Genomic DNA, 15,669 nt, shown 5'->3' with positions numbered 1-15,669 from the left:
CCTGTGCTCTTAATCAGAAAGTTGCTTCTACTTAAAATTCATAAGGTCTTATAACTTTTAAAGGTAAACTGTTAGCCAGAACAATAAAAGAGGACACTTTTACACCTAATTTGGTGCTTAAACGATGACTGCTACCTTATTGTTTTAAGCCCCATTTGGATTCAAATGACAAGGTATATAATTGTCTAAGCACAAATAGAAACCTTGAGGAGTCAAATGTAACAACCTACTTCATTTTAAGTCAATATACAGAAATTAGAAATAAATTTTTTTGTCAATTTCATGTTTTATTGAGTAGAAAGTAAGAGGAAAGTGAGGATTTGTTGTTTTAGGCTTATTCAGAGGTGATTTGGCTGCTTTGAGGCCTGACTGTACAATGTATTAGATGCCTTTGTTTGCTTGATTAAAACAGAAGTGGTTACCCGGAGGCCTTGGAGCCACATACGGCTTTCTAAAACATGTGCAGCTCTTGAATTAAATGTAAAATACTCTACTGTGAATTGTCATGATGCTGTGTCCTTTGAAAGATGTAAAGTGGTACTAAAAGGTAAAGACACAAGAGGGAGCTCTAAATAACTAAGAACAAAGAAAACTACCTCACGATGTGTACAGTGCAAGCTACACTAGCATCTGACAGTTTAGACAGTGGTACGCTGATTTAATTTAGTAGAATAAATGCCACAGATATGGGAGGCAGCATGGTTGTAACAATTAAGAAAACAGAAACTGAAGTCATATAGCCCTGAATTGGAACCTTGGTTCTGTTACTTTCTAGCTGTGTGATCCTAGAAAAGTCACTTACCATCCCCACTCCAAGTATTAGTTTTCCCATTTGTAAACAAGGAAAATAGTACCTATACCTGATAACGTTATTGTGAGAATTAAATGAGATATAATACATGGAAAGAGTTTGGAGTATTGCCTGGTTACTGTAAATATTCAATAAATTGAGATTTACAAAATAGTATGACTTTATAAGGATTCCTAATTTTCACTCTTGGCCAGATTGGTCATCACTGTGCTAGAGGCTGGGCTATTCCTTTCTTTTATGAACATTTAATAAATGACTCACCTCCATCATTGTCCAAGTTATCTCCACAAAGCATTTCCATGACAACATTGCAGCCTGTCCCACTCCAACCCACCTGACACACACAGTGCCAACCATTTTGATCCAGGGTACATCGCCCATTTCCAAAGCAGAGCCCTGGGCAGCCATCTGAAAAGACAGCAGAGAGTAACAAATTCAGAGACATCAGAATGGGTTTGGCCAACAATGATGTATCTGCCTAGAGGGAAAAATCGAATCATCTGGGCTCCATTCAGATGAGGTGTTGAATAAATGGAAGAGGAGCTTGCTTGCTTATACCACCTTCCCAGGGAACTTGTTATCCCTTACTCTGCTGTGCTTTTCCTTAGAGAGCCAATTAAACGTTATTAATGCTAACCCCAATTCCCAACCTCTGATTCAGACAGGATAAAAACTATGATGGGGACAAGACATGTTTTTTGTTTCTTTTCGAAAAAGGTATCTCCTCATCTCAATCAAAACTGGATGGATGATATTGTATCTAGTTATGACCAAAAAGTTGGGAAAAGACAGCAGTTTCTAGGAAGAGATACTTCTCCTAACAACTGCTACTCTGTGCTGATTTTTCCCTTGTGATATGTTGCTTCAGGACTTAGGTATGTTGGTATACAGTTCAGACCATTAATTGCCCACATGGTGCCTTAGAAATGTGCTGCAGTTGCTTTACACCTATTCAGCTCTTCTCTTCAGGATTATTATTGATCTGAAAGCTAAGGATTGATTTTTTTACTTATCTGGTATCTCTCTCAGAAACTAGCATAATAGTATACCTGTAGTAAGTGCTCAACAAATGTTTATGGAATTAATGCACACCAAATTTAGACTTTCAGAATTCTAGAGAATAATTGGATAAATATAGTCAAGAGGAAATTATAATGCTTAAATGACTTCTATCCATTGATAACCCTAACCACAAACACTAACGACGGTCTCTATTTAGACTTTTAATTTCTCAGGGATGACCTACTCTTTCTACCAGTGGTTCAGAGATAGGCTATTCCAAAGGGCAACTCTGCATGTCCCAAGTGCTCAGTGGGCAGATGAACAGAGAGAGCAATAATGGCACATAGCTTCTGGAAATTTCCCCAGTAGCAACACAGGACCAGATCTAGATTTTACAGGAGAGTCCAATCAATATTCTTTCCATTTTCTGTCTTTGAAAGAAAATTCCAGAAGTATAAAAAGCAAAAGAATTTTTTAAAAAATCTGTAGAAGTAATCCAGTGTTTCTTGCAAATGGTTTTCCTAGCAACTCTCAACAGACCAGAGGAAGAAAAGACTTTAAAATAAAATGACAGATGGCTTTTAGAAAATATGAAAAGATTATATATATATTCCTCACGCACATGTATAAGATTAAGAAAGAAATTTATCTAGTTCCATTCTCATGCACATACAGTGGATAAAGAGAAATTAGGGATAATTTGAGTACGACATTTTCAACCTTCTGAGGCTGAGGTAATGAAAGGCACCAGGAAATCTGACAGAAAAATCCTTGCAGTCTCTATCGAATGCAGATCCCTGGTGGGGATGGATGATGAGGTACTAACAGGGGAATAATTCTTCTGCCCTTGTAAGGATGCTCTACACGGACTTAAAGCTATATTGTTATGTTAGAGAGAAAGTTCAGCTGTCTACCTAAACCTAGTTTATTTAATAATTACCTCTCTGTCATATAAACAGACACACACACACACACCCCTCGACATCAAGACAAAGAAAAATAATTCTTAAAACTGCTTATCAGTCTATTAAACTCTACGGCAAAAAATGAATCTTTGATATTGGGAAAGCAAATTACTTTTAAGTCTATTACAGCATGAACCTGACAATATTGCACTTAAGTAAGACTGCCAACATTAAAAACAACAACAACAAACAACACCCAAACCCCACCAACACTTCCTTTCCCACATGCATATTTTCGGTTTAAAATATTTTTCTGTTATAAAACTAGAGAGAACGGGGCTTACCTCGGACAGCATCTAAGTAGTGAGCTAAAAAGGGGGGAAAAGAGTGATTGAATGAATTTCTGGGAGACCAAAGCTATACAACAAGTACTAATGGTTTACCATCTGTTGCCTGGGAGAACAGCAAACTGTGAATTCTGAAATGCCTGCAGCTCAAAAGTTAGTACACTGGCCTGTGTGGTTTGTGAATAATATTTTCTGTGGGAAAGATATTAATGGCTTTTCTGTAAGAAACTCTATTAGGCTTCCTAAAAAAGTGTCATATTTCATTAAAAGTATAAGAACTGCATTTTTACATTTCAGTAATAACTCATGAAGGAGTGCTAGCTTGAACTTCTTATCAGTAATATCTTTAGAAGGGAGTTCTGGAGTAACCACCTTTGGTAATCATGACAATATTTAAATCCTCCTATGTGAAGGCAATAAACTTACTCTAGTGCAGGAATGTAATTACTTAAGCTGCATCTGAATCTCACCCCTCACCACCTTTTTAATGAATCTTAAGTATTTTCCACAGTCACAGAACAAGACTGACTGTAGTTGAGTAGTAATGCAGTTTATTAAAATTATGTTATATATATTATATATACTATACATTACTTTGGCAGGTTCCAACCATTATAACAAAAATCACCTAAAAATGAAAGCTGTAGTACAGTCTAGAGGGGAAAAAAAGCCCATAAACAATGAACTGTGCATCCAGAGGCCCACGCTTGCTTTTGCACTGTATGAATTTTCTGTGTGCTCATAGAATGACACTGGAACATTCTGTTACCCACTTTCCTTAGCTGAACAGTGGTAAACATACTTGTCCCTCTGTATATGCAGGGAACCTTGGTGGCAGATACATGTGTGTGTCAAGGGCTTTGATATTTTTCTCAGAAAAAAGTATTTTATAAATGAAACTTTCATTATTATTAGTGTTTTTTATGGTGTGAAGACCAGTGATAGATTAATTATTACATAGACTTTCTCACACCCACAGGTGTTCTCCCAGGAAGCAGCCTGAAAATTAGTGAAATTGGTGACAAGGGACGAGAGAGGGTGGATGCCTCGGTACGAACTCTCTATACTACCCAATAAACAATTCAACACAGATGTTCTATTGATAGCAGGTCAGGAGTGTCTTCCTTATACACATTAAAGACAGCCCTTAATGATACTGAATGGCCCCTGATAAAGTAGTCCCATTTAATGAAACTGCCTCTAAGTGCTTTCAACCAAAACAACCTATACTTTTCAAAAGGAAAAATGGCCAGTGAATGTTAACTTTACAACAAAAGCACTTTTCTTATTAACTAATGACACTATATTCTAATGTATCATCTTTCATTTGAGTAACTCAAAGCACTTGAAAGCAGAAAATATAAAGAATAATGAAGTAATGAGAAAGGAAAAGACACAGAAATAAGTAAAATATTATCAACAAAACAGGAAACCTCCCAGTTAAGGAAACTTTCAAACTTATGGCCAGCCCTCCTACTTCTTCCCTCTTCCCATCTCAAATTCTACAAACAGCTTGGTGATTGACTTGCTAGACTGCTTTACTTCTTCAATTCATCCAATTTACTTTGTTCAAAGTATGGTGGTACTTACCGATTGTACAGTGGTCGCCCTCCCATCCAGGGCTACACTCACATTTTCCATCTTTGCATTGGCCATGCTCAGCACAATGAGAATGACAGGAGCGTTCTTCACATGTTGGTCCTACCCAACCTTCTTCGCATTGGCAAATTCCCCTTGAGCAGACTCCATGGCTACCACACTCCATGGTACAGAGCTCTGTGGGGAATTCAAAGAAGATGTATTTACATATTTTATTACAACCAGAGCCTACTCTTTCAAAAACACATTAGAATTATCAAAATCTCAGTCTATACCTGTATTTAAAATATATAATCAAAATGGCACAAAGCCCTCTAGCATTTGAGTGAATGTACAAGGAACTCTGTTAAAAAAGGTAGTTATATCTCAATGTATAAAATAAACTCTAAATCATATTGCTTTTGAGCAGTCCACAAAATGATAACAGCACTCAAGGCTTAGAAATGAAGTCAGTGCCAAACAAATGTCAAGTGGTTTTCACTAAACATTCATTAAGATTACAGGTAATGTTGTAGGGATTTTGTGATGCTACAAGAAATCACTGGGGAAAACACACAGTGCCCTAATTTCATTCAGGTTTTACAATCAGAAAGATGATAACTTTCTAATAAAATTCATAATATACAAGAGGTAAAGCTGCCAGTGACAGTAATCAACTGCTTTCTCTGATCATACTAACAATATTTGCATTTATTTTAAGGATTTAAAATGACTCCTAGTTGATTAAAATACACAGTCTTCTTATCTCAAAATGCCATTCAATATTTAGCCAATATAATCAAGGTGTATTATTAGCTCTGCCCAGTTTCTCTCTTCTGTATCCCTGACTTTTTTTTTTGAGAAACACTGAATATTAATAAAATCATGACAGTAGAAAACCAAAATAAAAGTTTGGCTAGCTTGTTTCTTCATAAAATTCCCTTGCTGGAGGAGCAGAAGGGAGATAAAAGCCTATCGAAAGAATGCAATAGGTTTGGGGTACAATTGGCCACATATCCTTGAATGAAAAAGAGGGTGTGCTGGAAGCCAAGTTGTCTATCTTTCATAGTCTTAAATTCTGAAACTGGTTTTATATATTGATAGATATTGACATATGATGATATAAGTATTACCCTATATTACATGTAACAAAGCTCTTCATATGTAACAAAGGTTTCTACACTATAGGTAGCAGAGTTATTTTTCAGTAGGTGAGAATATTCTTCTGATAAAGCCATGATTATGAATTTTATTACTATCTGGATCAATATATTCACTAATTCATTCACAAGTATTCTTTGAGGGTCAAGATTTCATAGAAAGAGTAAACGGTTTGGAATAAGAATTCCTCTGCATAAAAGCTGCGTATCCTTAGGCAAATTACTAACATGCTTTCTTAATCTCTGCTTGTGTAACTACACAATGAAAGTAATAACATTTACACCTGACAGGGTCATTGGGCAGTTTGAGATATATTTTGGAGGTAGAACCAATATGAATTCCTTAAGAGAGGATATAGGAAATGAAGGAAAGGGAAAAATAAAAGTTTTGGCTTAAACAAATGGGTGAATAATGCTGCCACTAACAAAATGGAAAAGGATAAAGGAAGAATAAGATGGAAGATCAAACAGATTAACATTGAGATAACGTATAGATAGCCAAATGAAGATGTCAATTAAGCACTAAGATATATGAATTTGACAGGCCAGGGTTAGAGATATGAAATTGGCAACCATTAGCATATAGGTGGTATTTAGCATCTAAGTTTGAGACCAGATGATATCCCCTAAGGAATGAGCCCTGAGGTGTTCTGTGATTTAAAGATAAGGTAGAAAAAGAGGAACCATCAAAGGAGACTGGGAAGGAGAGGGCAGTGAGTGATAGGAGGAAATCTTATAGATTGTGGTACAGCTAAAGCCAAAAGAGGACACTTTTTCAAGAAGAAGGGGGTAGTCATCATAGGGACAGAGTAAAGGGCCAAAGTAGGTGATTAAACAGTTAATCCCACTAGGGGATTATAAGTAAAGAAAAAAGTATAGGAGACCCCTGTAAGTTAATGATCACTCAAGAAAGCAGGTTTGCTTAACCACAAAACCAAGCAGGCTTGCTTAGCAACAAAACCAGGTAACAGAAACATGAGACATGCCCCCAAATAATAAAACAATGGTGGCATGAGACCCACATCCTTCCCAGTGAGCTCAGTAAGTTAATGATTACTAGGACACGCTCCTCTGCACGCACTAAAAACAAAAATATAAGGAAAAGGTGACATTATACTAAAACCTGAAATGATTTAACATATTTTAGTATATGTTATTGCCTTTTTGCTCATTTCCATTGCACCATGACAGTCCCAGCTTGACCATGTAGGGACAAGAAAACTCCCCCACCCGACGTGGAGGAGGAACTGATGACGATGGAATTTTGATGTCTATTTAAGAATGAGGAAGAAGGTGGTTTTCTCCCCCTCCCCACTTTTCCTTTGATCATAAAACTGTAGCCCACTAAGTTCTTGGGGTGCGGCACCCTCTCGTCCACCTGCTTGTAAGCCTCACAAGTGTCCTATTCTAATAAATCACTTCTTATCTATCACTTTGCCTCTTGCTGAATTCCTTCTGCGTTGACACATAAAGAACTGGAGCTCCTCGGAGCCCCTGAAGTGCCACCTAATGGTTTCAGTTACGTAAAAAATATTGCTCAGAGGTCAAGTGAGACACGGGCAGAGAAGTACCCATTGGATTTACCACATGGAAATTGTTGGTAACTTCAGGAAGAGCTGTATTGATAAAGTGGTAGTTGTAAAGCCAGACTGCACTGGGTGGAAGAGTGAATAGAAAACTGTGTGTGGGATCACCAGGTTGTGAGAAAAGTCTAGGACCCAGATAATACCAAAAAGGGGGGACTTAGCCTAATAAATGGTAGCTCAAGTAGGTTAATCTTGAATTAGCACCAACACTCTATATCTTGATTTTGAATCTATGATTGATAATCTGGATTTTGAAATTCAGTTCTTATAGTGAATTTGATATTGTAATTCTGCTCCCCTTAATGGCCTCCCTCAAGACACTAAAAGCTGAACTGAAAGGGCATTTCTAAGATTAGAAAGCTAAGTGGTCAAAGCCAATCAAGCCAGAGCTGACTGAAACAATGAGAGGCAAACATTTTGCATATATTGCTTTATACAACTATAAATTTTAGACATAGGAGTACATCATTCTGATGATTTCCTGAAAAGTAGTAGGACTAGATGAAATAGTATTCATCTAGTATTCATTCACTGTTCAGAACTAGATGAACAGTATTGGCAAAATGGCAGACTAGGCTATCTTTAAACCACCTTGATATAAACCCTTAGAAATGGTGAATATAATGTAATAATTTTTAAAATTGCATGTCTTAGTTCACAAGAAAGAGAAATTCTCAAACACTGGAAGCAAAGAGGATGCTAACAGTCAAAGACGTAAGCATATAAGTCAACCCTCTGGCAGCATAGAGGGGTTATTATACCCAGTAATGACCAGGGGATTGGGTATCTGTGTCCACAAAGGGAAAAGAGATGAGGTCTTTGGCCCATTTAAGATGGAGAGTTGGACGGAAACACCTGCAGAAAGCAAGGACAACCCCTGAAAAGCTGCAATCTCAATGAGATGGGGACTAATAAACTATCCACTAGCTCAGAGAGATGGCAAAGAAGCATTGACTATATAATAGTAACAACAACAACATCAACAACAATAACAATTGGGGGGTTAGAAGACAGTAGTGAAATAAAATATTACCTTATCATAATATGTGCAATGGAGTACCCTGTGTTCAATATTTCTAAAGCCTTGTACTTTTCAGGAGTTAGGTAAGAGATACTTTGTCAAGTATGCATATAAAAATGTAAAGGTGGAGCTCTGTTTCTAGTGATTGTGACCTAAATAATTTTTACTATTCTCTTCTGATGAGAACTAGAAAATCTAGACAAAATATATTTTAAAATTTGTTGGATGTTACTACTAGAATTCACAAAAGGGTAAAGAATTGCTGGGCCAAGTTCCAGCAATTATATTTGCTTATTATAAAGCTAGGAGAAAATGAAAACCCAGAGAGGTGTCTGATATTTTTGGATGCTTCTTTTCTAGAAGTGTCTGTCAATTCTGGTAGATGCAGCTGGAAGTTTCAAAGGTTGGGTAAAGCTTTTGTCAGTCTCATGGGGACAGAAAAAATACTTGACTGGATAATGGCTAGGAAATTTCCAATACTGAAGAAAACACCAAGCCAAATATTGAAGCAAAACTGAAGGAACAAAACAGAGAAAAAGGCAGATTCACAATTATAGTCAGAGACTTTTATGACCCCCTTTCTCGTTAACTAACTGACAGAACAAGCAGACGACTTAGAAAGAATATGGAATATTTGACCAACATGATTAACAAATTTGATCCAATTGATACATACAGAACACTGCATTAAATAACCACAACATACACAGAAATTCCAAGTGCACACAGAACATTTACAAATATTGACCACATGCTAGGCTATAAAGCAAGTCTCAACGTATTTCTAAGTATTGAAATTATATATAGCATGTTTTCTACCTACTATGGAATTAAACTTGAAATCAGCAACAAAAGATAATTATAAAATCCATATAATTTGGAAATTAAGAAATAGACTTCTGAATGAACTACAGAACAGAGAAGAAATCATCATGGAAATAGGAAAATATTCTTTTTTTTTTTTTTTTTTTCGGTATGCGGGCCTCTCACTGCTGTGGCCTCTCCCGTTGCGGAGCACAGGCTCTGGACACGCAGGCTCAGTGGCCATGGCTCACGGGCCCAGCCGCTCCACGGCATGTGGGATCTTCCTGCACCGGGGCACGAACCCGTGTCCCCTGCATTGGCAGGCGGACTCTCAACCACTGCGCCACCAGGGAAGCCCAGAAAATATTTTGAAATGAATGAAAATGAAGGTACCACATATCAAATTTTGTGTAATATAACTCAGTCCCTATGTATAGGAAAATTTATAAGGTAGAACGGAAAACCACCTGGAGAACAATGACCCAAGCATCCAATTTTAAAAAATTAGGAAAAGAAGAGCAAAGTAAACTCCAAGAGGTATAAGGAAGAAAATAATAAGAGCTGAGATTAATTAAATAAGAACAAACATATGATAGAAAGGATCAGCAAAGCCAATATCTGATGATTTGCATAGACTAATAAAACTGATAAATCCCTGATGGGGACTGACCAAGATGAAACTACAGAAGACCCAAATAACTAATATCGGGAATGAAAAAGATGACATTGTTGCAGATCCTTCAGACATAAAACATCCTAAGAGGATATCACAAACAACTTTTTGTCAATACATTTAAAACTTTCAGTGGAATGGAAAAATCCCTACAAAAATACAGCTTACAATAATAAACACAAGAAAAACAGGAAACTGAATAGTTTCTATAAAAAACCTTAATAAACAATGAAAAATATTCCCTCGCCCACAAACAATTACAGTCTCAGATGACTTCATTTGTAAATATACCAAACTTTTAAGGAAGAAAAAATTGCCAATCTTGAGTAAACTTTTCCAAAGAATAGAAAAAGAGAAAACACTTCACAAATATGCTTTATGAGTCCAACATAACCTTGATGTAAAATTCTGACAAGTATATTATAAGAAAAAATACAGGCCAATCTCACTCATAAGTATGGATGCAAAAACTCTAAACAAAATATTAACACAGTAAAACTGGTATTACACAACAAGAAATTGTATAATGACCAATTTGTGCTTATTCTAGAAATGCAAGATTGTATTAAAACTTGAAAATCAATCATTGTAATTCATCATATATATGGAATAAAAGAGAAAACTCATATGATCATCTCCACAGATATATAATGAGTATTTGATAAAATACTAAACATTCATTTGTGATAAAAACTTATAGCAAATTAAGACCAAAAGGAACTTTAACTGATAAAGATTAGCTGCAAAACCCCCCCACAGCAAACATTATTTAGTACTGAGATGTTGAATTCTTTTCTTCTACTACTGAGACTGAGAAAAGATGCCTATGATCATCACTGCTATACAACATAATTCTAGAGGTCCTAGCCAGTGCGATAATGCAAGAAAAAGAAAAAAAAGTATAAAAATTGAAAAGCAATAAATAAAATAATCATATGGTAGTTCTATTTTTAGTTTTTTAAGGAACCTCCATACTGTTCTCCATAGTGGCTGTATCAATTTATATTCCCACCAACAGTGCAAGAGGGTTCCCTTTTCTCCACATCCTGTCCAGCATTTATTGTTAGTGGATTTAAAAATATATATATTTATTTTATTTATCTATTTTTGGCTGTGTTGGGTCTTTGTTGCTGCTCGCGGGCTTTCTCTAGTTGTGGTAAGTGGGGGCTACTCTTTGTTGTGGTGCACGGGCTTCTCACTGCAGTGGCTTCTCTTGTTGCAGAGCACGGGCTCTAGGCGCGCGGGCTTCAGTAGTTGTGGCATGCGGGCTCAGTAGTTGTGGCTCACGGGCTCTAGAGCACAGGCTCAGTAGTTGTGGTCCACAGGCTTAGTTGCTCTGTGGCATGTGGGATCTTCCTGGACCAGGGCTTGAACCCATGTCCCCTGCACTGGCAGGTGGATTCTTAACCACTGTGCCACCAGGGAAGCCAATTAGTGGATTTTTTGATGATGGCCATTCTGACCAGTGTGAGATGATACTTCATTGTAGCTTTGATTTGCATTTCTCTAATGACTAGAGATGTTGAGCATCCTTTCAATCCCACTACTGGGCATATACCCTGAGAAAACCATAATTCAAAAAGAGTCCTATACCACAATGTTCACTGCAGCATTATTTACAATAGCCAGGACATGGAAGCAACCTAAGTGTCCATCAACAGATGAATGGATAAAGAAGATGTGGCACATATATACAATGGAATGTTACTCAGCCATAAGAAGAAATGAAATTGAATTATTTGTAGTGAGGTGGATAGACCTAGAGTCTGTCATACAGAGTGAAGTACGTCAGAAAGAGAAAAACAAATACTGTATGCTAACACATATATATGGAATCAAAAAAAAACAAAAACGTTCTGAAGAACCTAGGGGCAGGACAGGAATAAAGACGCAGACGTAGAGAATGGACTTGAGGACACGGGGAGGGGGAAGGGTAAGCTGGGACGAAGTGAGAGAGTGGCACTGACATACATACATTACCACATGTAAAATAGATAGCTAGTGGGAAGCAGCCGCAGAGCACAGGGAGATCAGCTCGGTGCTCGGTGACCACCTAGAGGGGTGGGATAGGGAGGTTGGGAGGGAGACGCAAGAGGGAGGGGATATGAAGATATATGTATACGCATAGCTGATTCACTTTGTTATACAGCAGAAACTAACACAACATTGTAAAGCAATTATACGCCAATAAAGATGTTAAAAAAAGTTAAGAAAATCATTATTCACGGATAGTATGATTGTGCATGTACAAACTACAAAAAGAATCTGTATAGATAAATTATTAGAATTAATATGTGAATTTAGCAAGATCTCTAGATACATGGTTAATATAGATAAAAAAGTTATTTCTATATATGAACAGCAAACAATGAGAAAATTTTAAAATACCATTAACAACAGCATCACAATATCATATACCTAGTAATAATTTTAACAAAATATTTGCACGATCTATACTGGAAAACTATAGAACTTTATGAGAGAAACTAGAGAACACCTGGATAAATGGAAAGCCATAACATATTTGTGAATTGAAAAATTCAAAATTAAAGATGCCAATTTACCCCAAATTCTTCTGCAGATTCAATGCAACCCCAATCAATATCTTGGAAGTTGTGTGTGTGTGTTTGTACATTTATATGAATTTTGATCAGCCAAAGAAAGAAGCAGAATAAAGTGAGACGACGTACTCTAGCTGATAGCAAGACTTATTATAAAGCTATGTTAATTTAGACAGTGGGCTTTGGTACAATGGCAAATAGACCACTGAGAGTAAATAGAGTCCTAAAACAGATCCATACATATAAGGATACTTGATTTATGGTAAAGGTGGTACTGTAGGCAAGTGGGAAATGACTACTGTTTTATATTAAATGGTTCTGGGAAACTGAATATCCATTAAGAAAAAATTCATCTTTACCTCAGCACATATACAAAATCAAATCCAGATAGAATGTACTAAACATAAACTGATAAAGCTTCTAGAACAACATAAGAAAACAATTTCATGATCTTAGGGTACAAAAAAATTTTTTTTAACTGTACACAAAAATGCTAACCATAAAGGTAAAAGACAATAAATTGGACTGTATCAAAATTAAGAATTTCTTTTAATCAAAAGATAGAGAGGGCTTCCCTGGTGGCGCAGTGGTTGAGAGTCCGCCTGCCAATGCGGGGGACACGGGTTCGTGCCCCGGCCCGGGAAGATCCCACATGCCGCGGAGCGGCTGGGCCCGTGAGCCATGGCCGCTGAGCCTGAGCGTCCGGAGCCTGTGCTCTGCAAGGGGTGAGGCCACAGCAGTGAGAGGCCCGCGTACCGCAAAAAAAAAAAAAAAAAAGAGAGAAAAAGCATGCTATATCAGTGGTAGAGTATATTCACAGTGGTTACCAGGTGTTTCTTACTTGGATAGTTCACTGTACTGTACAGTTAGGACTTTTGTCCTTTTCTCTGTGTGTGTGTTATATTTTAATGAAATGTTAAGAAATTAAAGATAATGACCATGGACTTCCCTAGTGGTCCAGTGATTAAGAATCCGCCTTCCAGTGCATGGGATGTGGGTTCGATCCCTGGTCAGGGAACTAAGATCCCACATGCCACGGGGCAACTAAGTCACATGCTGCAACTACTGAGCCCACGCGCCACAACTAGAGAGCCCGCATGCTCTGGAGGCCACACGCCACAACTAGAGAGAAGCCCACACACTGCAATGAAGAGCCTGTGCGCCGCAACAAAAGATCCCACATGCCAAAACGAAGCTCCTGTGTGCTGCATCTAAGACCCAATGCAGCCAAATAAATTAATTAATTAAAAAAATTAAACCTCCCTTAAAAAAAATAAAGATAATGACCAAAAGAAAATAAACAAAATATATAACTTCCTAACCAGAAAAAGAGAAATAAGAATGAAGATAACCCAGTCAATCAGAGCAAAGGCAGAAAAAGGGTAAAAGTCAATGAAAAAATAAATGATGTAAATAGGAGACACAAAAGAAGATTATAGGATATAACTCCAAACATGTCAGTAATACTAGTAAATAAAAACAAATTGAACTTGCAATTTAAGAGTGAGACTCTGGAACTGAGTGAAGAAGAAAATCTAGTTATGTTCCTTCTGTTAATAAGAGATGTGCTGAAACACACTAATACAGAAAAGTTAGCAAAAAGGGAAAAAAGGCACTGTAGTAAAGTACCAAGAGAAACTTGATATAGTTATAATATTATCAGATGAAATAGATTTCAAGGTATAAAATATTATTATGGATAGAGTCATTATGTAAGGATAAAAGGATTAATTCACCAGGAAGATGTAACAACCCTGATCCTGTAAGAAAATACAGCTTCAAGATATATAAAGCAAAACTCGACATACTTATAATAAGACAAATTGAAAATTTCAACTTCAGGAATAAGAAGATAAAAAATTAGTGGATGTAGAAAATTTGAATAGTACAATTAACAACTTTAATGGACATATATAGAACCCCAAACGTATGACTATACAATACATATTCTTTTCAAGAACACACAGAATACCCACAAAACTGACAATTATTAGTTCACAAAGCAAGGCTCAACAAATGACAAAGATTCTACACCACATAGATCATGCTGTTTCAGCAAAATGCACTAAAATTAGAAATCAATAAACAAAAAGCAAAAGAAAAAATGCAGAAAAGTGTTCCTTAAAAATACACTTTAAAATAATTTATGAATCACATAAAAATTATATTGGAAATTAGGAACTGAATAACAATGAAAATACTATTTATAAAAACCTGTGGGATACAGCTTAGACAGTAACTTAGAGGAAATGTACAGCCTTTCATACATTTAGTAGAAAAGAAGAACAACTGAAAATTAATGAAGAAAGCATCCAACCCAAGGAGTTAGAAAAAAGACTGCATATAAGTAGAAGGGAGGAAACAACAAAAGAGCTAAAGTTAATGAAATGAGAAACAAAGAAACAATAGAGAAGATGAACTAAACCAAAATCTGTGTCTTTGACATGAATAATAAAATAGAGAAAGCTTTGACAAAGTAGAACAAGAAATAAAGAAAGGAAATGAACAAGCATTAAAGATTAAAATATAAAAATAAATTAGAGAGTGCTATGAACAACTTTATGCCAGTAAGTTTGAAACCTTAGATGAAGTAAATTATTTTTCAAGAAAAAAAAATGAATTTGAGAAGAAACAGAAAGCCTGAATACACCTTAAAGACATTGAAAATGGCCCAGATGGTTTTACAGGTGTATTTAGCCAAACTTCTAAGCGACAGATAGATAATCTCTATTTTAAGTCACACCAGAGAACACAAAAAGAGAAAAGACTTCCTGAATCATTTTATGAGACCACTATAATCTAGTTCTAAAATAAGGTAAGTAAAGAAGAAGGGACTTTTTTGTAGGCCTATCTCACTTATAAACATGGCTGCAAAAATCTCCAATAAAAGATCTGAAAATCAAACCAGCAATGCACACACACGCGCACACACACGTGCACACACACACACACATAGAAAATTACAACCAAGTAGGCATGAATGCTAGGATGGTTTAACTTTTGAAAATCTATTAATGCAATTCATCATTGAATTAATCTGTTTCACTTTAATCTCATTTCATAATGTATTAAAGAAAAAATATCTTATATACGGAAAGATTATATAATATTATATATTTATAAAATAACTCCTATTTATGATGTAATCTCTTAGCAAAATAGGACTAGAAGGGAATTTACTGAATATAATAAAGGTGATTTACCAAAATCCTAAAGTAAGC

General features: G+C 36.2%; 1 protein-coding gene across 3 annotated transcripts in view; it reads right to left on the bottom strand.

The window, feature by feature from the left end:
* TENM1 (teneurin transmembrane protein 1) overlaps positions 1-15,669 on the bottom strand; it is a 566,015-nt gene that overhangs the window by 174,706 nt on the left and 375,640 nt on the right. For all 3 annotated transcript variants that reach the window (XM_060136803.1, XM_060136804.1, XM_060136805.1), the window contains exons 12-14: positions 4,656-4,841; positions 3,063-3,086; positions 1,073-1,219 (exon numbers count right to left, since the gene is read on the bottom strand). In XM_060136803.1, the coding sequence (XP_059992786.1) occupies positions 1,073-1,219; positions 3,063-3,086; positions 4,656-4,841 (357 nt within the window). The remainder of the gene's footprint in view (positions 1-1,072; positions 1,220-3,062; positions 3,087-4,655; positions 4,842-15,669) is intronic.

This window comes from Lagenorhynchus albirostris, chromosome X (genome assembly GCF_949774975.1).
Source record: "Lagenorhynchus albirostris chromosome X, mLagAlb1.1, whole genome shotgun sequence".
In the NCBI taxonomy this organism is placed as follows: Eukaryota; Metazoa; Chordata; class Mammalia; order Artiodactyla; family Delphinidae; genus Lagenorhynchus; species Lagenorhynchus albirostris.
The sequence above is the reverse complement of the archived record's forward strand: the minus strand, read 5'-3'. Positions and strand labels throughout refer to the sequence as shown.